The following is a 25942-nucleotide window of genomic DNA, read 5'->3' on the forward strand; positions in this document are numbered from 1 at the left end:
CAGAGGGAAGAAAATTTGCAAAGAGTAGGATTTTCATAATGATATTTCTCAGGGCAAAAAAAATGTGAAGTATAGCTTATTGTCATGACCCGCCAGTCACCACGTAGGTGTCACTTGCATATTTTTTTGCCATATGGAAAGCTTACATAGGAAAGAAGCTAGAACTTGTAAGAAAAATCTAGAGAAATATAGAGGTTTCCCTAGGAAGACCCTAGAACCCTATGAATTTGCTAGGAAAGTCCTTGAAGATTCTAGCTATGTAGAGAATTCTAGAGAGGGGTCTTTCTTGTAAATAATAAGGGACTTGTGTAATAATTATTATTTACTCACTAGCCTCCAAAAGACTTGTATATAAAGGGGGTCATTCATTTGTAATTCATCAAGCAAAAACAATCAAGTTCTCTCTAATACAAAATGTTCCTTTGACAATTCTCTTGTGTTCTAACATTCCCTTAGCGATCTAGAGTGTGGTAAGACTGACTTGACATAGCAAGAACGTGAGCAAGTTGTGCAAGATCATGAGCGAGTTGTCAAGTGCCACATGTATACTTAATTAAATACTAAGGACGTGACAACGTGGTATCAGAGCAAATGTTATGACTAAAGGAATGTTAGAAAGAATACAAAAGATTGCTAGAAGGAAGCTTTGTAGGGAACCATGGTCGAGATTACCAAGGGCATGGTACTTGCAAAAGGGATAAATGAGAAGGTCACTAAGCGAAAGGACTATGGCGGTGCACGGGACGCACACGAGGTGGACGACTTACTTTGAAGGTTGGACAAGTACTTTGAGATAGTCAAGGAGGATGACGACGTTGTTAAGGTGCGCAACGCCTCAATGTACTTGACCGAGGTTGTCTCGCTGGGGTGGCGACGGAAGTGTGCCAACATGGAAAAAAGACTATGCAAGATTGAGACATGGGAGCAGTTCAAGAAGGAGTTGAAAAAGCAATTCTACCCGATGAATGTGGTGTACGAGGCTACGCGGAAGCTAAGGAAGCTCCGACAGACGGCCACAATTCGGGAGTATGTGCGCGAGTTCACTACCTTAATGCTACAAATCCTATCATTGTCTGAGGAAGATTCCCTATTCTACTTCATGGATGGGTTGCAAAATTGGGCAAAACAGGAGTTAAGAAGACATCAATTAGCCAACATGGACGAGGCCATAGCGGTAGCCGAGTCGCTTGCTGACTTTAAGTGAAGCCTGCCAAGTCCAAAGAAGGCAACGCCGAGAGGGGTGGGGGAGATCATGACAAAGACAACGGGAAAAGCATAGCTGAGGTATACAAGGGTAGTGGCAATGGGCCATACCATAACGAACAGGGGTCCAAGAGAAACGGCAAGGGGCTAGAAAACGATAGAGAGTACGTGCCTAAGAGAGGGTGTTATTTCTACAACGGATCACATCGGGCAAGTGAATGCCTAGAGTTAGGGAAGTTTGCAGCAATGATCAACAACTTTGCTCGGGCACACAAAGGCGATACAGGAGAAACCGCATGCATTGGGGGATGCGCTTGGAATCTAAGCTTAAAGTAGAGGATTCCAAAGCCTATCTTGGCACCATGCAAATGGAGCATGGTAGTAGCAAGAAAAGTTGGGCGGATATAGTTGAAGAGGATGTCAAGTTACAAAGTGATGGCACGCTATCGGACTTAGACGATGGACCAAACAGAGGGGTCAAGTTTGCCAGTAAGGCTGTGACCACAGAGGGTAGCCAAATAGGGAGTGGAAGCATGTACCCGATGCTTGAGAAGTTGCTAGACATGGTTGAGTCATGGGGAGATTCAGGCCAAGCGCAAGGAGAGGCATCCGATGGGCGGAGGATCGAGACCATCATTGCTAGCCATCCAAAGTACAAATGGGGCAAAAAGAAAGGTGACCAATACCTTGTGACATGGGAAAGCGAACCGCTCCATAGGGCATCATGGCTAAAGGACAAAGATCTCCGGTGACGCCAAGGCGAGGTGCGCACTACGTGTCGATACTTTGTGCCGAGGGCGGCACAAAATTGGGTGGGGGAGTGTGTCATGACCCGCAACATCATCATGCCACGTAGGTGCCACTTGACGTATATTTTGGCTATATGAAAAGCTTACATAGGAAAGTTCTAGAGAAATATAGAGGTTTCCGTAGGAAGACCCTAGGACCCTATGGATTTGCTAGGAAAGTCCTTGAAATGTTCTAGCTATGTAGAGAATTCTAGAGATGAGTCTTTCTTGTAAATAATAAGGGACTTGTGTAATAATTTTTATTTACTTACTAGCCCCTAGGAGACTAGTATATAAAGGGGGTCATTCATTTGTAATTTATCAAGCAAAAACAATCAAGTTCTCTCTAATACAAAAGCTTCATTTGACAATTTTCTTGTGTTCTAACATTCCCTTAGTGATCTTGAGTGTGGTAAGGCTAACTTGCATAGCAAGAATGTGAGAAAATTATGCGAGATTGTGAACGAATTGTCAAGTAACGCACGTGTACTTAGTTAAATACTAAGCACGTGACATTATTCTGTTTCTTGTCACTTAGCTTGTGATTCTTTTTCTTCATCTGTCAGCTTAGAAAAGGAGCGTAATTAGTTAACGTATGCTTCCTTTTCTTGCGCATGCCCACCTGTCCTTATCAATATAGAAGGAGATGAACAATTCGAGAATTACAACTATCCACCTGAAAAAGCTCTCGTCCTTGGTGTCTCCCAAGTCAAATATTACTGCTGTTACTTAATTACCAGATTTTTTTTTTAATTATTTTATTTTTTGTAGGGCTCTACCCAGAACCAGAAGGGAAGCCCTTTCAAAAATTCTCAACGGCCAAGGCAGAACCCAGGCCGAAGAGGGGGTTTGGAAATAGTTTTTAACCAGCAATAGACGAGCCTCGGTTAGAACCTCACTAGCTGCGTCATTGCCCCAAGCGCAAAGATACCAGAATTATAAGAGTAAAGAAAAAGAGGGAAATTAAGAGAGAAGTTTTTGGCACAGGTAACGCCTAAATAAAGGAATACTAAAGGGAATACTTCATTGCAAGGAAGTTCAAATACAAAACCAATTCTCATCAGTCATTAATTTTAGAAAATTTACTTCAAATTCCATAAATAACTAACCTTTTTTTCTTTTTTGCATTAGCTTCCATGTTAAAGATGAGAAATTGTTTACCATTTATCTATTGCTTCATTTGAAAGACGAGTTTTACATTCACGTGAGTAAGTGTAAAGCAAAAGAAAATTTGAAAAGATAATACAAGTTTCTTTTGAGAATAACTGATTCAATTTTACATGTCCATTTTGGGTAAGATCAAATGCTATTAATGTATCGTATAAACATCGATGATAAAACCATTACCTTTTTCTTGACTTTTATATCAAATGGAGTATATGAAAAGAAGAAAGAGTGGTGTTATATTTACTGTCAAATAGTCATTATTCTGAAGCTAACTGAAAGCGCAAAAACAAAAGGCAACAACAACAACAATAACCCACTATAATCTCACTAGTGGGATTTGGGGAGGGTAGTTTGTACGCAGACCTTACCCCTACCTTAGGGTAGAGAGGCTGTTTCCGATAGACCCTCGGCTCCCTTCCTCCAAAAACTTCCCACCTTGTTCTTGGGGTGACTTGAATTCACAACCTCTTGGTTGGAAGTGGAGGATGCTCACCACTAGAGCAACCCACTCTTGTCCACAAAAAAAAAAGCAAACACCAATATATGGTTTTTTACCATTCATCTTGCAAGATTTGATACATATATCAGTAAATTAAAGGGATTGATTGAGGATTTAACATGTATGACCATTTATCCAAAACTACTTATTCTGCTCTAATAAAATATTATGGTTTATAAATTTAAAATCACAGCTTTCACACTCCGTAAATCTTGTAGACCTTATGATAGCCATCTTGTAGACCTTATATTATATGTGTATTATATATACATATAATATATTACAGGCATGATATGTAAGTTTAGGACAGGGACACTGCAATTTTGTGCATGGGAAACTAGCAAGGATTGACAGTTTCACTAAACCCTAGCAGATTAATAATTGAAATTTTGTTGAAATACAATGATACCACTGAATAAACTCATATAAACACAGTTCAAAACTTTTGGAAGTAATTATAGAAATCATAGTCTAAAAAACTATCTAGGCTCGAGTGCGACAGTGAACAAATTAACAAGGGATCATTCTATGTGCATGATGCTGCAGCTTTAAATTTTGATCAAATAAATGAATGAGAATATCTTGGTAATTAAAAATTATTCCATCATATGATTATATGTTGCATATATTGGAAGTGCAATACTATTAATTAGTTAATCCAGTGAAGCATAGTGTTAGACATATCAATAAGAAAAGATCTGTGAATTACCCTTATATCCCATTCAATTTCTTTCTTGTAATCCCTTTAGTTTCTTCACATTGTCATCACTGCTTATGAAAAAAGAGGATCCTACCCTATTCTCATTTTAATGTCCTGCAATACCCTAATGTAGACTTATTCTAGAGCAACGAATTTAATACCTCTAATACATGAGAATATTGAGATTTTCTATCACAAAAAATTTCTCGTATGTAGTTTGAATATTAACTTATCTGAATGAAATTAATTGAGGCAAGAACATTGAATAATGAGAAACATTTGGTAACTTAAATTTACAGATCAAATACATAAGAGAGTAACCAAAAAGTTTTTTGATTGAATATATGCAAAATGAGGATACAAGTTTATTTTACATAATCAACAGAACCAAACAGATCTCGAATTAACACAAACTGAAGAAAGTTGTGATGGTACGTGGTCGACAAAGAATTTCCTTGATCTCGGCTTACCTCAACATTCACGAAAACGGAAAGTCTGTAATTTGATGCTGCAAAAGGAAAAAAAAAAAAAGAACAAAGAAGATGATCAAATGCAGCTAGTGAGAACACATAGTTTAAAGCTTTATAAAAGTATGCAATAGATGAAGTAGCGCCTTTGGAATATGAGTAGAGCTCCTAAGTGGCGAGTTCATATAGGGCAAGAAATTCATAGATCACTTGGAGTACTTTAGAAATCATCTGCTCCTATTTTCCTTTTCTTTTCATGTGATTATAATTATAAATGAACTTATGAATGAAGTCCGAAATTTACCTCATGGGGAATTTCAGCATTTTGTTGATAGTTGAAGATGGAAAATGGGTTCCAATTGCCAGTAGCCACCAAATTACAATCATAACCAATGTTTACTTTAGTCCCTAATAAAAGCTGCTTCTCATTGTGTGAGGTGAGTTCTTCAACTTCAGCTTGCATTTCTTGACAAGGATGATTCATGCTAGTATATCCCGCTGAAAACATAATTAAGTAATTAAAAGTATGCTTTTAATAACAATTTAAACCTTTAATTTAGATGGTCATACAATTCAATATAGTATTTGTCCGGGCAAAGGCCCTGAGTTCAAATTTTACGACTGTTCATTGTTCACGTGTTTGGCCAAGAAAAAGAGTCTGGACGCACGTGAAGCGCTCGTTGAACATAATTAATTACAGTAAATAATTAAAATTATTCTTCTCTAACAACTTAAACTTTTAGATGTGATATAGTCACGAACTACAAACATGTTGGTGGTTACCTGATTCTTCGCCCCTTTGGGAGAAATTCCAAGATCTTAAGTTCAAACGATGAGATTCACAAAAGTTTTTCTTTAGTTTTGTTCTCTCCCTTGCCCTCTCTCTTGCTTGTTTCCTTGATTCCTTTGCAAATGGATGATAAAATGCAGCTCGACGAACTGATTTATCCTTCTCCTTCTCCTTCTCCTTCTTCTTCTCCTTGTTGCAAGAATTTCCTTTAGCATTTGCCTTATGATTAGATGGAGATTCATCAATTCCTGATACAACTTCACATTCAGAAGTGGAGGTTTCACTATTTGCACCCATAACAGTACTACATCTTAATTTGCTTATTCGACTTTTGGAGAGCTCCTTGATATCAGATTTTGACTTTATAAGCAACCACTCCAGAGTTTTGCTGGCCTTCTCGAACCTCAACATGTCTTGTAAATTGAAAAAATTGCGAGCAATATCAATTGAAAGTCTTATTCTTCGGTCTCTCGGGCCTTTAGCAGTGTTAATCTTGCTGTGTCTATCTTTCTTAGACACTCTCTTGTTGCTGCTTACTTTACCCTTTTTATTCTTACGCGCTTCCTGATCTTGTTCAAGTTCATTTCTACTGATTATAGCCTCGTCTTTGCTGGAATCTGCCGTGTTAATAATGGCAGTCTCAGTACTGATCTCAGCTAAGGTATCGTCAAGATTCTGTTGAAGTTGATCATGGTAATATTGGAAGAAAAGTTCGTGTTCATATTGCATACAAGGAGAAGGGATGTTGAATAAATTAGATGAGAAAATGGGGTTGTAATTACAGCTGTAGTTGCTTGAGTTATACATTGTTTGCTCTATATTATAAACACAACTGTAGCTGCAACTGATGAAGTTGACAAAGCTAAACCTTCTGAATAAGCTAGCTGCAGCAACAAGGGAAAAAAAGTAAATAATTAAGCCTATTGAGAAAGACTTACTGTAGGAAGCTTAATTAGCAAGTATCACTCATAAGTAGATTTTTTTCTTATTAGTTCTTTTTCTCCCTTCTATGTTCTTGTGCTTCTTTATGCTTGTATTTATAATAGTCACAGACACGGATCCAGGATTTTAAGGTGATGGAGCACGTGAGTGGACTGCTCAACCAATAACCCCATTTGAAATTTTGATCTTAAGAGTCTCAACTAAAATATATAATCGTTTTCACGAAATATACACATATATATCTAGAAGTTTTGCCGAAATAAACGGGTTCCAATGACCCCTCTGCTCTAAACATAGATCCGCCTCTGGACATTCTAAATGATAATAAAATATAGCATCTTACTTCATATGATAATATTGTGTGGCTTTTACATGTCTTTTGTGTACTTAATTAAAGAGTATAGCATGTATAGACATATGTGAATAAGATTAAGCTACTTACCAAAGGCTAGCAAGATTTACATTTCCTTCCATCTTTGCAATTCCTAAAGCAAAAGTAGGCAAGCATTGGTTAATGAAAGAGAAGAAGAAAAAGGAATATGGAGAGAGGAAGGTAGCTAGTAGTAGTAGTACTAGTAAATAGAGCAGCTTGTTTTATGGGAAGTGAATGGATAGGAAGGACTTCTACTTGTGCCACTTCACGTGATATCAGCTGACAGATTGACCATTATAATAATTTTATCTTCTTTGCAAAGCCCTTAATAACCATACAGTAACCATGAAAGTGCTATACATGCTACTATGCTATAGCTTGCTGCCCTAAAGCGCTTAGTTCAAGCGGCAAAGGTAGAGGAATTTGTGATTTAGGTCACAATTTGGAGCTCAGCATCATGCGAACTAAGTCTAATATTTATTTGGAGAAGGATAGACAGACGGACCTATTATATATCCCTGAGGTTCGGAAGCTATAACTGGTCTTCAGGATTGACCCTAGATAGATTTCTCGATCATTAAAAAAAAAAGAGAATTAACAATGGTCGTTTTTCTTTATTTGATTATATACTTTCAAGTTATCCCAACAATGAACATGACTCACCCTTAGGGGTGGCAAACGGTCGAGTCGTATATAGGCGGGTTGAAAAAAAATAATGTAAAAACAGATAAATTATCTGACCCGATTTATATTTAATACGGATAAAGAATGGGTTAGCCGGCGGATAATATGGATATTCATATTATCCATGGCTTCTTGAATATGATTACTTTTGGGAGAATTTCTAGGCTCCCAAACTTGAGGAACCCCAATTTGAGTCTTTACAAATATAAAAGTTAAACTCATTAGTTATCCATTAATTATCTATTTTCTAAGTGGATAATATGGTTTTTATCCATATTTGACTCAATTTTAAAAATTTATTATCCAACCCATTTTTTAGTGGATGATAATTAATTTTTTAATTCAATTTGCTACCACTACTCACTCTTATCGCGGAAAGATAAATGTGTCCATGTACCACCGATGTTTATAGCTTAGTAATATTATTGAGAGTATCCAACTAAATATGTGTGGATTCAATACTCACTTGCATTTTCTTGATCCCTATGTGTAATGGAAATTCTTTTTTGAAAAAAGTGCCTATGTACAACCTTGCCAAGGAAAATTATTACAATTGAGGAGATAATATAAACCAAAGTAGCGTAGATAAATAAGACCTCAGGCTTTGATTTGTATGGAGTGAAAGGAGAGAAGGCCTTTGGTTTGTCGAAGCTGCAGGGTAAATGCAACTTTTGATTTGGGTCCTCAATCCATGTCACTTTCGTTATAAAGAAAAACACACACTCTCTCTCTCAACACAAATCTCTTTCCAAGTCTATGTTGCTGATGTGAGAGTTAAAGCTTATATGCTAATTAATTAGATGTTTGAAGCCACATGGAGTAAAGCTTTATAGAGAACCAACAAAGGTCGTGCGGGAGTGGTAAGTACTCCTTCATCCTTAATCAGAGGTTTCGGATTCGAGCCTTGAGTATGGAGTCACCTTTGTTGGAGACACTTTACCCCCAATGTGTGACTTGACGGCGCGAATCTAGATTTAGTCGGGCCCCAATACGGATACTGGATAGCGGACGAGAAACCCAAAAAAAAAAAGCTTTTTAGAGAGATATATAATGATTCTCACTACCCTAGCTCTTTCCTTCCCTCAATTCTCTCCAGACAGACTTCTTTTTGCATACATACTAAAGTTTGTTTTGTGCTTGTACTTGCCACTCATGATGTTCACAACCCTTCCCTTGAAACCCTAGTTTGGGCCTTCTGTCCTTCTTCTTGCCACTATCCATATGTCGCAGCTCCCAATTATGCGGCCTAATTTGAATTTGGAAATTCAAACTTCTTAATTTGATTAAGAATTGGGATATAGAATGTTTAAATTTAAATACGTATTTGAAAAATACGTAAAAAGTATTATAAGTCACACTAATTAATAATTCAAAATATTTAAGAGATATATGAAATATTGCGATAATAAAAACTTATTTGACTCTCGAAATTCGAATATTACATATAAACTGGGACTAGGGAGGTATAATTACTAGCTTCAGTCCTTTCTAATAGCACTAATCATAAGAATTATTTGACTAAAATACTTTTTTTTATCTTCCCAAATGTGTATAACATCAGGCGAGTAGCTGGAGTACAATTTACAGGTTTGGCCCAATTAGTAGCGGATTCAGTTTTTTATAAGGGGATTCAAAATATAAGAAGTATACGCACACACAAGTCAGGGAATACAACATTTACTATATATAAATTAATTCTAACTTTGTGTACACAGTGTAATTTTTCGGTTAAGAGGATTCCCTTGGACCCCTTGGTTCCGCTCCTAAACCCATTAGCTTCTGTCCAAACCTTAGTTTATCTCAAAAAAATTATTAAATATGTAATGATAATTAATTTAGAATCTGATAACTATTGAGAGACTTTCCAGTAAACTAATTAATAAATTATTTATTAGAGCAATGGTAGATTGAAAACGAGATAATTAATATCTTCTTGAATATTTAAAGTGACATTTTAAATGGTGTGCAGCTAGGGAGAATTATATTATTATTGTTGTTAATCTTCTAGTTAGAAGTATTCTTGAAAATAGTGATACTACTTTCAGCCTTTCCTGTATAATTGGACAAATCTGCTTTGCACTACTCCTAAATTCTTGTTTCCCTAAATACATGCCGCCTATTCAAATGCTTACCCTAGGAACTTAGGAGAGGGCCAGCGAATGGAACTGTACTATTTTAGACTGACTGGCATTATTATATATGAGGACCACAACAAATGGTAACTTGACCTTTGAACCTTTGGGGTGGGTGTTGTTTTTTTATTTGCTTTTAGAAGTTGAGATAACTATGAAAAAAAAGAGGCATTGGTGACAACAAGTTTTATATCATTACCAACAAGGTTTGTAACAGACTAACTAAATATTTCGTGTTCGGGCACGGATATGGAGTCATATTGGAGAGTTTTACTTTCCAATATGAGATTTTTCGATACGAATTAGAATTTAGTCGGACCTATTAATACAAGACCGAGTGGGAAACCGGGGGAAAAATTCTCTATCATTTCCATTTGATAAAGAAATGGGAGTTTTTTGTAAACTTTCCATTTACTTCTGCCTTTTTTATAGCTCCTTTAGTTTACCAAAAGCCATTTTATCTATGGTCTTGAATCAGAATCCTTTAAAGCATACATTTATTGCACAATGCTTTTGTCCAAATACATTTGCACCTCGCACTTGGGAATTCCAGGGGATGAACCAACTTCCATTCTTAGTAACAAATAACAAATGATATGGTTTTCAAGGACAATAATTTCCTTATTCTGTCTCCTCGTATACTTATTTGCTACGTATGTAGTTTTAACTCAATGGACTGATCCTTTATTTTTTCACCTAAAATTTCTTCATTTAGAAGTCATTGGCTCAGATTCTTGTTTTGCAGTACTAGCCAAGAAGCTCTATACTTGGTTGGTTCCCTGCGCATGCCAAACAGCTAGCAGACATATCTTGTCATTTTGAATTTGTATCCACAAACTTTTACAACTTACTATTACAAATTAATGTAGGATGTGGCAATTAGGGGTGTACAAAGAAAATCGATAAACTGCATCAAACCGGAAAAAAACCCGATGTGGTTTGGTTTGGTATTGGAAAATTAAAACCGACCATAATTGGTTTGGTTTGATTTTAACTAAAAAAAGTCAAAGCGAAACCAAACCAACCTGATAGTACATTTATATAATTTTTAAAAATATTTTTTATATATAAATATTTATTGTAATGTAATTTATAAATATTTCTTAAAAAAATTTCCCAGTTTTATCTTTTAACGTATTATTTCAAGTTTAAACTTAACATTCTTGAATGGTAAATAAATTTTAAAGCTCATAAATGTAGTAACTCAAACAAAAATCAAATCAATACTAATGATAACAAAAGAAATTAAATTCAATACTACGAATGACGATAGTGTTGGATAATTATTTTAGTTTTACATTGATTTATAATGAAAATGCATAACTTAGTTTATCTTTTTCTTTAGTGCTTAGTTATGTAATTAATATTAGTACTTATTAGCTATACTTATTTTAGCATCACCTATATAATATTTTTAGATTATGTTAATTTTTATTATGGCTTATTAATTAGCAATACTTGTTTTATGTAATTTATAAATATTTCTTAAAACTTTTTCCCAGTTTTATCTTTTAACGTATTATTTCAAGTTTAAACTTAACATTCTTGAATGGTAAATAAATTTTAAAGCCCATAAATGTAGTAACTCAAACAAAAATCAAATCAATACTAATGATAACAAAAGAAATTAAATTCAATACTAGGAATGACGATAGTGTTGGATAATTATTTTAATTTTACATTGGTTTATAATAAAAATGCATAACTTAGTTTATCTTTTTCTTTAGTGCTTATTTATGTAATTAATATTAGTAATTATTAGCTATACTTATTTTAGCATCACCTATATAGTATTTTTAGATTATGTTAATTTTCATTATGGCTTATTAATTAGCAATACTTGTTTTATGTAATTTTATTATTTTATCTTTGTTATTGAATATTTTAGTATAATGCTATGACTTATCTCATATTATAGTGTTAGTTTCTTGGAAAATACATTATATAGTTATAATTTACTAGGACTTAAGAAATATTTGGAGCACAAGCTACATATTTTATGCTATTAAGACTTTACCGGAAAAAAATCCGAAAACCCGTAAAACCCCAAAAAAACCCTAAAAGAATGAGATTGAAAAATCCGACTTTGTTGGTTTGGTTTGGTTTATAAATTTAAAAATCCGACATCATTGGTTTGGTTTGATAATTAAAAAATTCGAACCAACCCGACCTATGTATACCCCTAGTGGAAAGTACTGATCCATATATATTACTACTATTTGTCTTTTAAAGAAAAGATACCACATTTCTTCATTCAGCTGAAAGATAACAATTGAGGTGAACGCAGGATTCGGCGGTTGCGGGGCACCATGACACTCAATATAAATTTATCACTGCTCTAAAGATTGGTACGGAAGCCTATGCTAATATCTGACTATTTTTTGACGACATTTGTAAGTATATATGAAGTTTTTGCTGAAATTTTCGGGTGCCAGTAACCCTCGACTTAACATGTACGTCCGCCTCTGCTTTTAGGTTTATCGAATAATCTTTTTCTTTATAGGTGATTATCGATCAAGTTCTCTATTTAAATCCCATCATTGACAAATACCGCTAATAAGACCATAGTAACGTAATAGTAAGACTTATTCTAAATAAAAATAAAATCACTTATATGATATTCAAACTATATTTTAAATTTTCCAATGGCTTTTTTAATCCTTATAATAAGAATTCCTTCGTTTCGTAATTCCAAAAACACTTTTAACTCTTTTCGTTATTTCTTGTTTCCATGCACCATTCATCGTTCTACATATATGCATCTCTTAAACATTGTGGTCCTCAATCTCATGCATGATTGCTACTTCTCACAAGGCACAGGGGAATTTGACAAAATTGTACTCTTCTAGTACATCGTCAATTTTATTTATATATATATATATATATATATATATATATATATATATATATATATATATATATATATATATATATATACACACATATATAAACCTTTAAATTCGAAGCAAAGACTCTTTAAAATATAATTATGAATTTATTAGGAGTAAGTTGAGAACTAACAAATGAAATCAAATTAAGCTCTCGGGACTGTTATTCTATTTGTATTAGCTTCATATTTCTTGCTTTTGTGTGTGTGTGTGTGTGGGGGGGGGGGGGGGGGGGGGAGGGGGGGTAGAGTTTTCGTAAGTTGCTAGTAATTAACGAGAAAGATATATATATATATATATATATATATATATATATATATATATATATATATATACACACACCTCGAAGCAAAGGCTCATTAAAATACAATTAATAATTTATTAGGAGTAAGTTGAGAACTAACAAATGAAATCAAATTAAGCTCTCGGGACTGTTATTCTATTTGTATTAGCTTCATATTTCTTGTTTGTGTGTGTGTGGTGGTGGGGGGGGGGGGGGGTAGAAGTTTTCGTAAGTTGCTAGTAATTAACGAGAAAGATGGAGGCAATATAGAGTAAATAAAAGGGTTCTGGAGAAGTGCAATTTGTCCATTTTATTTTAATGAACCGTTGATAAGGTATGGACTCAAAAGCAATTCATCAGTTAATATTGCGTGATTGTTTTCTTTAGAAGTCTTACGATTACGATTATATTGTTTAGGGACTCCGTGCTAATTTAAGTGTCATCATTTGACTGAGGAATATAACAAAGAAATGAAGACTTTTGTAAAATGAGAAAAGTTAACTATTTCTAAATATAAAGATGTAATATTCTTCTCTTGGATATGTTCAAAGAAAAGTGTACCGCATATGAAATAATTCCAAAATACAGATTATTGATGATAGTAACTAACAATTATTACTCAAAGAAGTAGAACAACATAAATGGAAATATAATATAAAGAGGCTAAGTAAGATAGAAGAGAACCAAAGAAGGGGATGAGAGACACATGGTCTAGAATGACGATGAGAAGAAACAGACACTTTACTCACAAATACGGTTGGTCTGCATCTCCCCCCGGATCCCAGATATAATGTCCTAGCATTCTATTCGGTTGTTTAATCATTGAGCCAGTAGCTCCAGACTCAATAGTCCCAACTGGATCAACCTTGTTCCACACTTTTAGCCCATAATTCCTTACTAAGTCGGGTTTGTTCACAATAACATAAGTTGGAAAAGAGGAAGTACTATTTATCTAGGAAGCATGAGGTTGACCTCCAAGGCAGGGGCTGATGTAGCCCTATACCAACGGATTTAATATCTTTTGACGCGGAGCACACATTTATGTGCAAAGTTTCACTAAAATAGCAACAAATTGTAAATACTTTAAGGATATAATAAGTTCAATACTAAAAATCTTAAATGTTGAACCCATAAAATTTACATTCTGAATGAGTCTCTATTCCAAGGGCATCATCCTGACATATGCTATTGCTCTCCATATGTTCTTGTTTGCTCAAACTGATCCTCAACATATCTTTCTTCTTGTAAATGCATGTCCTTCCAAGCACACAATGTGATCCAGAAACAAGAAAATGTGACTTTACCAATAAGATGAGTGGAAGCGGGTTCCTGGGGCATTTGGGCTAATAAGAGGCATGCAATTGGATGTGAAATTCGGACCTATATGACATGACCGATCAACAAATCCACCTTATAAACTTAAAAGACGGAATACTTTCCTCGCTAAACTAAATTTGTGAATATTTTGAACCATATTATATAACTCTGCATATCTTGTCCCTTGCCTCTTGCTTTGTTCAAATACAAGACTGCAAGTGCAAGCTCTGCTCTGACGACACATCTATATGCTCTAAGGAGTGTTAAAGGTTCGGTTCGGCCGGTTATTTTATAAAATTTGTATCATACCAATTTTTCGGTTATTCTATTATGTATAAAAAAAATTAAACTTTTCGATATCGTCCCAATCATGTCGGTTTCTCTTCGGTATCGGTACAATTCAGTTAATTTTCGGTATATTTTTAAATCTCATATAAAAGTCGCGAGTAAAAATAAAATACAATAATATACATACTTTAGCAAAACTCTCTAGACAATTTTACTGTTTAAATGGTGATGAATTAAGAAAACATGAAAGATTGTCATAGTATAGATCCATCAACTACTCTACAACAACGTAAAAGAAACTAAGTAAAGACAAAAAAAAAATCACATGAGTAGAAAGATATTAACCAAGTTGGGACTCAAGAATAAAGTCTATAGAAGATTAAATATTCAAAAGGATAAATCTAAATCATCTAAAAGGAAACATATTCAATACATTCTAGTTTGCTACTCATAATCGCTATAATACTTTGTGACTTGCTAGTGAATGCAAGAAATAGTTTAGTTTTAGTAGGAGTAACATAATAGGTTTGAGAATTAGGATTTTGATTTTAGTTACTTGTTGGCTTGTAATCATTTTTATAATTTCAAAGGTTAAGGAAAAATTTAATGCTTTATTATTTTTAAACTTAGTATATAAATATATTTTTCACATGTAATATATTTTTCACATGTAAATTATATGATCATCTACTTTTTTCTGCTTCTACAAAACTGCTTCTGCTTCTCCTCAAAAACACTTTTTTTCTTGCAAAAGTTTGGCCAAACACTTCAACTTTGAAAAAAAGTATTTTAAAAAAAAAATGCTTTTAGGTTTGAAGAAGTTTGGTCAAACAAGCTATAAGCGTCTCCTATTACAAGTTCTCTAGGCTTTCCCATTCCATTCATACAATTCAGGATTTGACTATCTGCCTTTAATATGGTGTGTCTTCCTTAAACGCAAAGCAAGGTTTTACATGAAATATTATTGACAACCCTTCTTCCAATCTCGTATTATTTGTACCTCACAAGTCACACTATTATGTCTTCTAACAGAGGTTGCAGTAAGATAATAAGTACACTTGTTCGTCCTTAATTAAAGGTTTTAGGTTCAAGTCCTGAGAATGGAATTACTTTAAGTAGAAACGCTTTACCCTCAAAAGAAGACTTCCCAAATACGAATCCGGATTAGTCAGGTCCCAAAACAATTACTGGATCCCCAGTGGAAAGCCAAAAAACCTCTTTATCAGGCTTAGCTCAACTTTTTTTTTATATATATAAAGTTCCCAGTAGGATCTGGGTTTTCATTGCATAACCAGAGACTTTAACTTGATGAGGATGTGGCCTTGCCTTAGTGATAAAACATTTATGTGCAGTATTACAAAAAACAGTTACTGCCACAGTTACAATTGAGGTAACTTAACTTACAAATTTTTTTATCGTATCATATCTTATTCTCATACTAGGAAGTTGCCATCTATCCAAAAGAAAAGTTCCTTTGATATCTCCGGGAAGATCTTTGTATGCAAATATTATACTAGCATTTTGCAAAGTATTTTGCATATTTAGCTAGTCTATCTTCAACTTGGTTGACCTCTCTAAAGCAGTCCTTAATCTCCAAACATGTAACTGTTTATTTATAAAACAAACTCCAACGCTTAAAAAGTGCTTTTAAGCACGACTTAAGTTGAGCCAATCCAAACAAGCTCTTAGTCTCATTGAAATAAAAGCACTACTACTCACATATCAACCTTCTTCATATTGGGATGTTGCATGCAGTTGTGGATAAAGAAAGGGAAAAGAAGCAGATATTATTGCCTAAATAAAAGGAGTAGGCTGATGCTTCCCACATGCTCTACAACTGGACTCCAACGGATAGAAAGAATGTGGAATATGACAAAAAGTGTATATAGCACTAGGTAAAATTAAACAAATAGACACTAGTATGGGCTGCTTATGGGACACCTTATGGGCATTGGAATGTTCAAGAGATTCCATTTTTATTTTGGATAAATATACTAGGATGTACAACATAACTCATTCAAGAAAGAAAATCAAAAAATTTCTCATCTTTGTGTTTTAATATGATATCAAGAGCAATGCTAATCCTTTAGGTTTTTGCAGAGTTTTTTTCTTCATTCTCAATCTTCTTTTTTTTTTTCTTCATTCTCAATCTTATTTCTTGCTCTCTTCATCATGGGATCTACCATGGAAGATACCTTTAACCTTGATTCTGGGAGTATTATTGTGATTGACTCCACTCATACTTACTATCTTCACCCTTCAGACTCTCCAGGGATGCTCATGGTAAATTCCATATTTGATAGAAAAGGATATATTGGATAGAGAAGAGGAGTTATCATTGCTTTGTCTGCCAAAAATAAAATAGGCTTTATTGATGGAAGCTTTGTTGAACCAACAAGCATTTAAACTCTCTCACAAGCCTGGAATCGTTGCAATGACATGGTGATTTCTTGGCTGCTCAACTCAGTCTCCAAGATGATAGCAGAGAGTGTTATTTATTCAAAGACTTCTAAGGATCATTGGAAAAAATTGGAGGACAGATTTGACTAATGTAATGGAGCTCAGCTATATCAACTACAAAAAGAATTGAGTGATTTAACTCAAGGTTCATCAGATGTAGCAGGGTACTATACAAAAATAAAAAGAATTTGGGATGAGTTGGATACCCTGAACACTTGTATTCATTGCAGTTGTACATGCTCTTGTGGTGATAAAGCAAAGTCACTAAAATCTTACCAAGATGGAAGGCTCATTCAGTTCCTCATGGGATTGAATGAAGCCTATTCAAGTGTTAAAAGTAACATCTTAATGATGTCTCCTCTTCCAACCATGAGTCAAGCCTACTCACTTCTCATTCAAGATGAAAAACAAAGGGAGATTCATATCACATAACATCGAGGAGAGCCTGCTGTTTTTACCACAAACAAGTTTGGAAACCAAACGCAAGGGAAGTTTGAAAGTAAGTAGAAGGGAAGCTATGAGGGAAAGAGAAACAACGTGATATGCAGTTTTTGTAAAAAAACCTGGGCATGCAGCAGAAAAATGCTATAGGATTGTGGGCTTTCCTGCAGATTTTAAGTTTACCAAGTCTAAGAAATATCAAGGAGCTACACACCGCAGTGTAGCATATGCAGGATCCGAAATTCCATCATAATCAGTCAATATTTTTTAAGGAGCATATGGTAACAAGTCTATAACTCAGGAGCAGCTTAATTAACTTTTCAACTTACTTCAACAGGTCAAAGTTGGTCAGAACGATCAAAACTCTGAATCCATAGTCTCTGCCAATTGTGCTGGTAAAGCAATGCCTAACTCCAAATATTTTTCTTGTTCTTCTTCAATCAATTCCCTCACCTGGATTTTAGATTCAGGCGCATCAGAACACATGACATATGATGCATCAATCATGTTTAATATAAAGCCAGTAAACAGACCTTTACACATTAGTTTACCTAACTCACACAAGATAAAAGTTACTCATTGGGGAAATGTCAGGAGTTTTCCAAATCTCATTCTTTCAAATGTCTTATATGTTCCAAGTTTCAGATACAACTTACTTTCTATTCAGAATTTGTATAAACAATTTAATTGTCTGCTAATTTTCTCTTCCTATGGTGTTATAATGCAGGGCCCTTCAATGAAGAAACGTCTGGTTCTTGGTGAAGTCAAGAGAGGTTTATACATTTTGCAATCTAGTCAGTCTAGTTCTAAGGATAGAAATCAAGGTGTTTCTCAGTTTAAGGTCAATTGTAAGCAGCCTAGTAATCCTGCAATTTATAATTCTGTTTTCAATTCTAAGCAGCCAGTAAATGTTGCAATTTCCAATTCAGTTCCTAGTCTTCTTAGAGGGTCTACTGATGTAAGCCTCTGGTACAAGCGTTTGAGGCATATGCCTTTTTCAAATATATGATTTATGTCAAGTATGTAAGCTGGCAAGGCAAACTAAATTGCCATTTCAATCTAGTGCTATCTCCTCTACTTCTATTTTTGAGCTTATACATGTAGATACTTGGGGAACTTATAAACAAAGCACGCATGATGGGTATAAGTATTTTTTAACTATAGTTGACGACTACAGTAGAGGAAATTGGACATACCTTTTTAGTACCAAAAGCAATGGCTTTACCCTTCTCACATTTCTTTTGGCAATGATTGAAAGACAATTCAACACAAAAGTTAGAATAATAAGGTCAGACCATGCTTTTGAGCTAGGTTCTAGCAGGTCAACCTCACATTTTTTTTCTTCACAAGGGATTATCCATCAAACAACCTGTGTGGCTACCCCTCAATAAAATGGGGTTGTAGAAAGGAAGCATAGACACTTACTTGAAACATGTAGATCTCTTCTTTTTCAATCACATTTACCATTTCCTATTGAGGAGATTGCCTTCTTACAACCACTTTCCTTATTAATAGGTTTCCCTCCAAACTTCTACATTTAAAAATACCTTATGAGAAGTTATTTGGAAAATTGCCTGATTATTCTTCTTTAAGAGTCTTTGGTTGTTTATGTTATGCTTCCGCTCTGTCACAACATAGGTCTAAACTAGATCCTAGATCCGTGCCTTGAGTATTCTTGGGTTACCCTTTTGGAAAGATGGGTTACAAATTGCCCGACTTTCAATCTAAAACATATTTTGTGTCTAGAAATGTGATCTTTTATGAAAATGTCTTTCCTTTTTCATCTCAGATTAATCCTCCCATGTTTCCAGTCAATAACACATACACTCCACCTTCCTGCATTAGTACACCTAATCAGTCTCCTCCAGATCCTACATCTCCTAAACATCCAGATCATTCTGAGTTTTTAGAGACTGAATCACAAAACTCCCCTAGTTTTTTTCATCCTACTCATATCCAACATTCACCTAATACCACTTCACCTTCACCAATGTTGGATACTATACTTAGGAGATCTAGCATGCCTCATCAAACTCCATCTTATCTAAGTGATTATGTCTGCAACACTGTGATTTTATCTGATCTCACAGATTCTTATTTTCTTTCACCTCTTTCTCCTCAGACCTTTTGCAGCCTCAACTTTTACCAATCAGAATATACTCAATTCTATAACACATATTTCAGAGCCAACTTCCTATTCTCAGGATGTTTTACACCCAGGATGGTGTCACGACCCAAAATATGACTAGTCATGATGGCATCTAACCCAACCCACTAGGTAAGCCAATTATCAACTATCCGACTCAAATAACAATAATTAAAGTAATTTAAGTAAAAAAAATCTTAATCTTATACATTCCCCAAGAACTGGTAGTACAAATCATGAGCTTCTAAGAATAGAGTTTACAAAACTAGTACAAAATAAATACATCATCTGTTTGAAAAGTACATAAACAGAGTTTTATGAATCTAAGGCTACCATAAACAAGAGGCAGCTACAACCGGAATGCAGGTACATCTTCAATTCCGGCTCCCGTCAATCACAGCAACGTCAATAGTCAATATCTGCACGCAAGGTGCAGAAGTGTAGTATGAGTATAACCGACCCCATGTACTCAATAAGTAACAAACCTAACCTTAGGTTGAAAGTAGTGAAGAGCTTGTACCAAGGTCAGAGTCCAACTTCCATAACCAATAATAGTTCATAACAATATCAAACAAGTAATACCCGAAATAACTCAGAAATAAAATGCTCAATAAAATCATGATTTCTGAAAATAATTCTGCCCTTTCAAGTACATCAGTGAAAACCCAAATCGTTTACCGAAGTTTCAAAAAATATGAGTAACTTTGAAAACAGTAATTTTCCCAAAAATCCTTTCAATATAAATAAGATGTCTCATTTTTTTTCCAGATATCCAGTGTAAAATGCATCACTATGCCCATATGCCAATATGTGTGAGAAATCATGAATGACGTGATATCGTACAACATGAGAAAAATGCATCTCTATGCCTGTATGTCAAATGTGCATGTCAATGCGATGCACTCAGTGATGAAACCATATGCATACTCTCAGAGTATCATTTCACTCAGTCCTCCCAGTCACTCAGTCCTCACAGTCACTCATTCCTCCCAATCACTCAGCACTCGGCACTCACACTCAGTAGGTACCTGCGCTCACTAGGGGTGTGTACAGACTCTGGAGGGGCTCCTTCAGCCTAAACGCTATAATCTGTACGGACAACTCACGTATTACACGGACAACTCACGTGCTATAGTATCAATATCTGTATCCGCACGGACAACTCACGTGCTATAATAAAGCCTATAAGGCCTGCCGCAGGCGGGTAGCAGAGACTAAGAGATGATATGCAATGAATGAACATGACTAAGTATAAAATTTCATTTTAAACAAACAATTCAACATCAATATGACTTCTGGGGTCTCGATAATATTGTCACATAGCCTCATCATTAATTTTAATATGATTCTCAGCTCAATTTCTTTAACACATAAAACTACATAGAAAATGCCAAGATTATTTGACTATAAAATTTTACGGAACCAATTACGTCACAATTTCAATAGTGCACGCCCACACGCCCATCACCTAGTATGTGCGTCACCTCCAAATAATTCACATAATACGTATATTTAGGGTTCATACCCTCAGCTCCAAGATTAAAAGAGTTACTTACCTCGAACAAGCCAATACCAATGCCGAGCAAGCGAAACAATGCTCCAGAAATTTCATTCTGTGCGTATCAACTTTCGAATAGCTCGAATCTAATCACAATTAATTTTATTCAGCCCACACAATTATAGGAATTAATTCCCTATCAAAATACTAATATTTTTCACAAAATCTAAAATTACACCCCAAAAATCACCCGTGTGGCCCACGTTTCAAAACCCGATAAAAGTTATAAAATCCGAAAGCCCATTCAACCATGAGTATAGCCATACCAATTTTACCAAAATCTGACCTCAACTCGACCCTCAAATCTTCAAATTAAACCAAGATGGTTTTCTAAAATTTTCAACTTAATTCACCCATTAAATGTTGGATTCAAAGGCATAATCATGGAAATTAATCAAAACTGGATAAGAATCACTAACCTCAAATACCCACTCAAGAATCTCTCCAAAAATCACCTTCTACCAAGTCCCCAATTTGATTTTGTGTTATGAACTCAAAACCCCCGTTTTGGAACTTTTAATTCTGCCCAGAAATGCCTCCATCGCGTTCGCGAAGCACAAAAAATGTGCTGCCAAGATTCACTCTTCGCGTTCACGATATCCTCATCGTATCCTCATCGCGTTCGTGATGCCTTCCGACCGCTGCCCTTCACATTCGCGAGACACGAGCTGCGTTCGCGAAGGCTTAATGCTAGGTAGGCCCCAGCTTCCTTTCCTCTTCGCGTTTGCATCCGCCCACTCGCATTTGCAGGCTTCTCCAGCTCCCTTCTTCGCGTTCGCGTCTCCATCATCGCATTCGCGATGGGCAAATACCAGCAGTCCAAAATCTTTCTTTGCGAATGCGTGAGACCCTTCGCGTTCGCGAAGAACAACACCAGACACCAGTTCCATCAGTTGCAAAATAAGGAAAAATGATCTGAAAGCATCTCGGAACTCACCTGAGCCCCCCGGGACCTCAACCAAACATACCATCAAGTCCCAAAACATCATACGAACTTAGTCAAACCCTCAAACAATACTAAAACCACGAATCATACCCCAATTCAGGTCTAATGAACTTTGAAATTTAAAATTTCAACAAACGACGCCGAAAACTATCTAATCAAGTCCGATTGACCTCAAATTTTGCACACAACGGACCTATCAAAATTTTCAGAACTAGATTTTGACCCCGATATCAAAATGTCAACCCCTCGGTCAAACTTCCAAAAATTCAACGTTCGGTATTTCAAGCCTAATTCCAATACGGATCTCCAAATAGTTTTCCGGATACGCTCCTAAGTCCAAAATCATCATACGGAGCTATTGGAATCATCAAAATTCAATTCTGAGGTCGTTTACACATAACTCAATATCCGGTCAACTTTTTCAACTTAAGTTTTAAATTATGAGACTAGGTGCCTCATTTCACTCCGAAATTCTTACGGACCCGAACCAACATACCCGATAAGTCATAAATCAATTGTAAGGCATAAATTGTGTAGTAAATGGGGAAACGGGGCTGTGTTGCTCAAAATAATCGGCCGTGTCGTTACATTCTCCCCCACTTAAACATATGTTCGTCCTCGAACGTGCCAAGAGTTGTTTCCAAGCCATCAAATCACTATTCCATATTACCACGCACGTACCCGGGGGTGATCCCACGTCACCCTATTCCACATAGGCCTGATAGCACAATACAACTGAAAATCCTTAATTTAACCTTTAGCTCTAAAACCTTGGAATTCAATTTCCAACCTTCAGGATTTCTTTTCAAGACACGAATCTTACATTTGTACACTATGAGTCTGAACAAGCTGTATCAAGCCATAACCATAACTAGAGATATAATCACCTAACATATTACACCACTTGCATGCTTGTAGCACCATTTCCGATCACAGTAACTACTCCAAAACCAACCCGTTACTGATATTAAACCCCATATCAAATAAAACCTCGTTCCAAAACCTTCGTACACTGCTGATAATAAAAGAAACACGCGAAAATCTCATGACCCCTTATCAGATCAACAAGTCATGGAGATCTCTCGCCCCAACTATAACCATAATCACTTTCTAAGCCGACTTTCAATATTATACTCCTGAATATACCGTAATCAAACCTGATAGTACCCATTATATGTCCAATGACCTTATATTATTAAACACAATTATCTCACAGACACGCCACATCAATATAACTCCAACCACAAATGTGCAATCCCAGTACCCAAATATGGGAGATAGCTTAAGGAAGAGAGCCATATTGTAAGTTCAACAAGCACCACCACAACCACAATGTTACAATTAACTCCTCAAATTTCGTGAAGAGGATAACCGTAGGCGCATGTGCACAATTGGAGGGGAAGAAAATTAATGAATTAGATATATTATCATAGAAATAAAATTCTCACACACGGTATGGACAACTCACGTGCCAATAATATGAATCGTCTGGCATCGTCACAGGCCTCCAGTCCCAGCATATCATACAGGAGCAATTAAACAATTACACTTGTATATGATAATGAAATAAGATTCTTATGCTCCTGGACTGGTATAAATAACACGCCATAGTGTAAGCATGTGCAAAGTCTACTAACACACTTCAAATCGGCAATTTAATGCAGAAATAGTAACTACCCCGTCTATTCAGGGAATTAGCCTCTTTGTAACCTCAAGTGTAGCCCAGATAGTTTCAACAAAGGTAAGAACATAAGAAACGTTATAATTGTTATGCTTAATAGTCAACTCTAGGCATATCATAGCCTAAGCATTCTTTCGAGTATAAATACCTGCCCTAATGCTCGCACATTGGCTCAAACCTCATATATATGCACACTTATAGCGTGTAGCTATCACAAATAGTTAACGAAACTAGTGCCTCCACTGAGTTAAAATAAAATACTCACCTTAAATAGGCCGCAACCCGAAACAATATGCTTCTGAGAACTCCTAGTCTCCAAATTCATCGAACACATGAATCACCATAATTGATCCCAACTCCAGCACTAGAATGATTAACACATTTTCCATTCACGATAATACCATGAGGAATACTTTCATAATTCTTCCGTGACACATAGCAATAATTTGAATATCAGCAGTCTGTCAACCAGGTGAGTACTGCAATACCGATGAACATCCGTAAGTCAAAACATAACACGCCTTTTGAAATGCACGCCCTTCTCAGGAATTACCGAGCAGTTATAACTTTCATCAAAATATATGAAACTGACCATGCTGTCCAACATTCGTTACCTTCTCTTCAAGACTGAACTGTCACCTTGTACATGTAAATCCTAATCCCGCACAACACACCACATCTATTATGCCATTATGTGACAAGCACAAGAATTTCATTATCAACTTTGAGTCACCAACAATTTACATACCCGGTTAGTTAGAAACCTTCCTCTTGCTTCCTCCCATGAGGAAATCACAATACACAACACGTTTCCCACACCAGTAGAAAATATCTGATTCAAACCATGGTAGAAACCATTAAGAATACTTTGAAATCCATTTTCACCTAATCAAGCTATCAGAACTAATTTTCTCTATCTCGTCCAAGCCACGCTGGTCACCAACACCCAAAAATATTGCCACCAAAACATCAGTAAAGCCTCCACATCATTATTACCCAAAAAACTGAGCATGCCATTACCATACTGGTCTAGCCTACTACCCAGTGGTCCTATTTTCTCTGAGGTTCTCCTGAATTACCCTCAAGTTGATGTTTCTCCTTATCAGAACACTACTACCCTTACCCAAAACTCACTATAAGACATCCCAACATAAAACCACATCGTCCTAAGGTCCATAAACCATTGTATTCTTCTTAAGCACCACAAAAGTACCACAATCGTAACACTCGCTCTGAAAATACTTTATGTGAATTTGAATTTGTTCTTCTTACCTTCCTTATACTAAAATGTAGAATCCATAGTCATACAGAATTTTCGCAAGTCCCGGCACCATCAAATGAAAATCTCAGATTTTATCCATACACAAGTCCGGAGATATTCTCAATTACTATATATAAATCTCGAACCTATTGGAACTTTCTTGAGAGTCTCCCCCTTTGTTCAATTCCAAATTACACCGCCAAAATGGGCTCAAAAATATGTGCCCCATTAGCACAACATCACTCGAAGAGGTAATCCTGCCTTAAGACCACCGATCAAATTCATACTCTGTGCGCACTATATCATTCACAAATAACAACTCACTTATCCCATGATTTTCATATACTCATAAAGCGTAATATAACCCGTATGCAGAAATTTCCTTATTCGAGTCATTCTCAAACTCTACCTCTGCAAGTCATCACTGATTCCCAAGTATACTTCAAACCAAAACAAAAATTTGACACATACCCATGAATTGATTTGTCTATAGCAGACTCCCCTACTTGGCTCAAAGCCATAAATTAAAACACTTGATAACTCACAATTTTCATACTCTATTACTGTCATTATACCGTAGTCAGTATAACAAAAATTCTTCTCAAGCTCATACAACGCCAACCAGAAAAATACCTCAATCGTCCGCTAGACTCGCAATCATTCTCTTGTCACTCAAGTCAACTTTCTCAACCAGATTCAAATTCAAGTCTCAACACATACGCCCCGCTGGCAGAAAAGAAACTCTACATTCACATTATAAGGAACACACCTACGTAGATTACTCCGCAGGGGATAATCCACCTGCTTAGCCTCAAATTGGTATCTTGTTATACCCTTTCGCAGTTACAATTACTATGAAATCATTTAATCTTTTTGAGTCCAAACTCATTAACCAGACATGAGAATTTAATTTATTCCAAAATTTAAC

The 25942-nt window shown here is 35.7% G+C and overlaps 1 protein-coding gene and 1 non-coding gene across 2 annotated transcripts; both read right to left on the reverse strand.

Annotated features, from left to right (window-relative positions):
- Positions 1 to 2762: 2762 nt before the first annotated feature.
- LOC117279775 (U4 spliceosomal RNA) lies at positions 2763 to 2920 on the reverse strand. The gene has a single exon (XR_004510189.1). It is a non-coding gene; the product is annotated as a U4 spliceosomal RNA (small nuclear RNA).
- A 1698-nt stretch (positions 2921 to 4618) lies between these two features.
- LOC104109016 (transcription factor CYCLOIDEA-like) lies at positions 4619 to 7349 on the reverse strand. Its single transcript, XM_070191868.1, has 4 exons — positions 6999 to 7349; positions 5608 to 6498; positions 5129 to 5322; positions 4619 to 4865 (listed from the first exon to the last, which is right to left on the reverse strand). The coding sequence occupies exons 2-4, from the start codon at positions 6419 to 6421 to the stop codon at positions 4836 to 4838; spliced, it is 1038 nt and encodes a 345-aa protein (XP_070047969.1). The 5' UTR covers positions 6422 to 6498; positions 6999 to 7349; the 3' UTR covers positions 4619 to 4835.
- Positions 7350 to 25942: the final 18593 nt, after the last annotated feature.

Source organism: Nicotiana tomentosiformis, chromosome 12, assembly GCF_000390325.3.
Source record: "Nicotiana tomentosiformis chromosome 12, ASM39032v3, whole genome shotgun sequence".
Classification (NCBI taxonomy): Eukaryota; Viridiplantae; Streptophyta; class Magnoliopsida; order Solanales; family Solanaceae; genus Nicotiana; species Nicotiana tomentosiformis.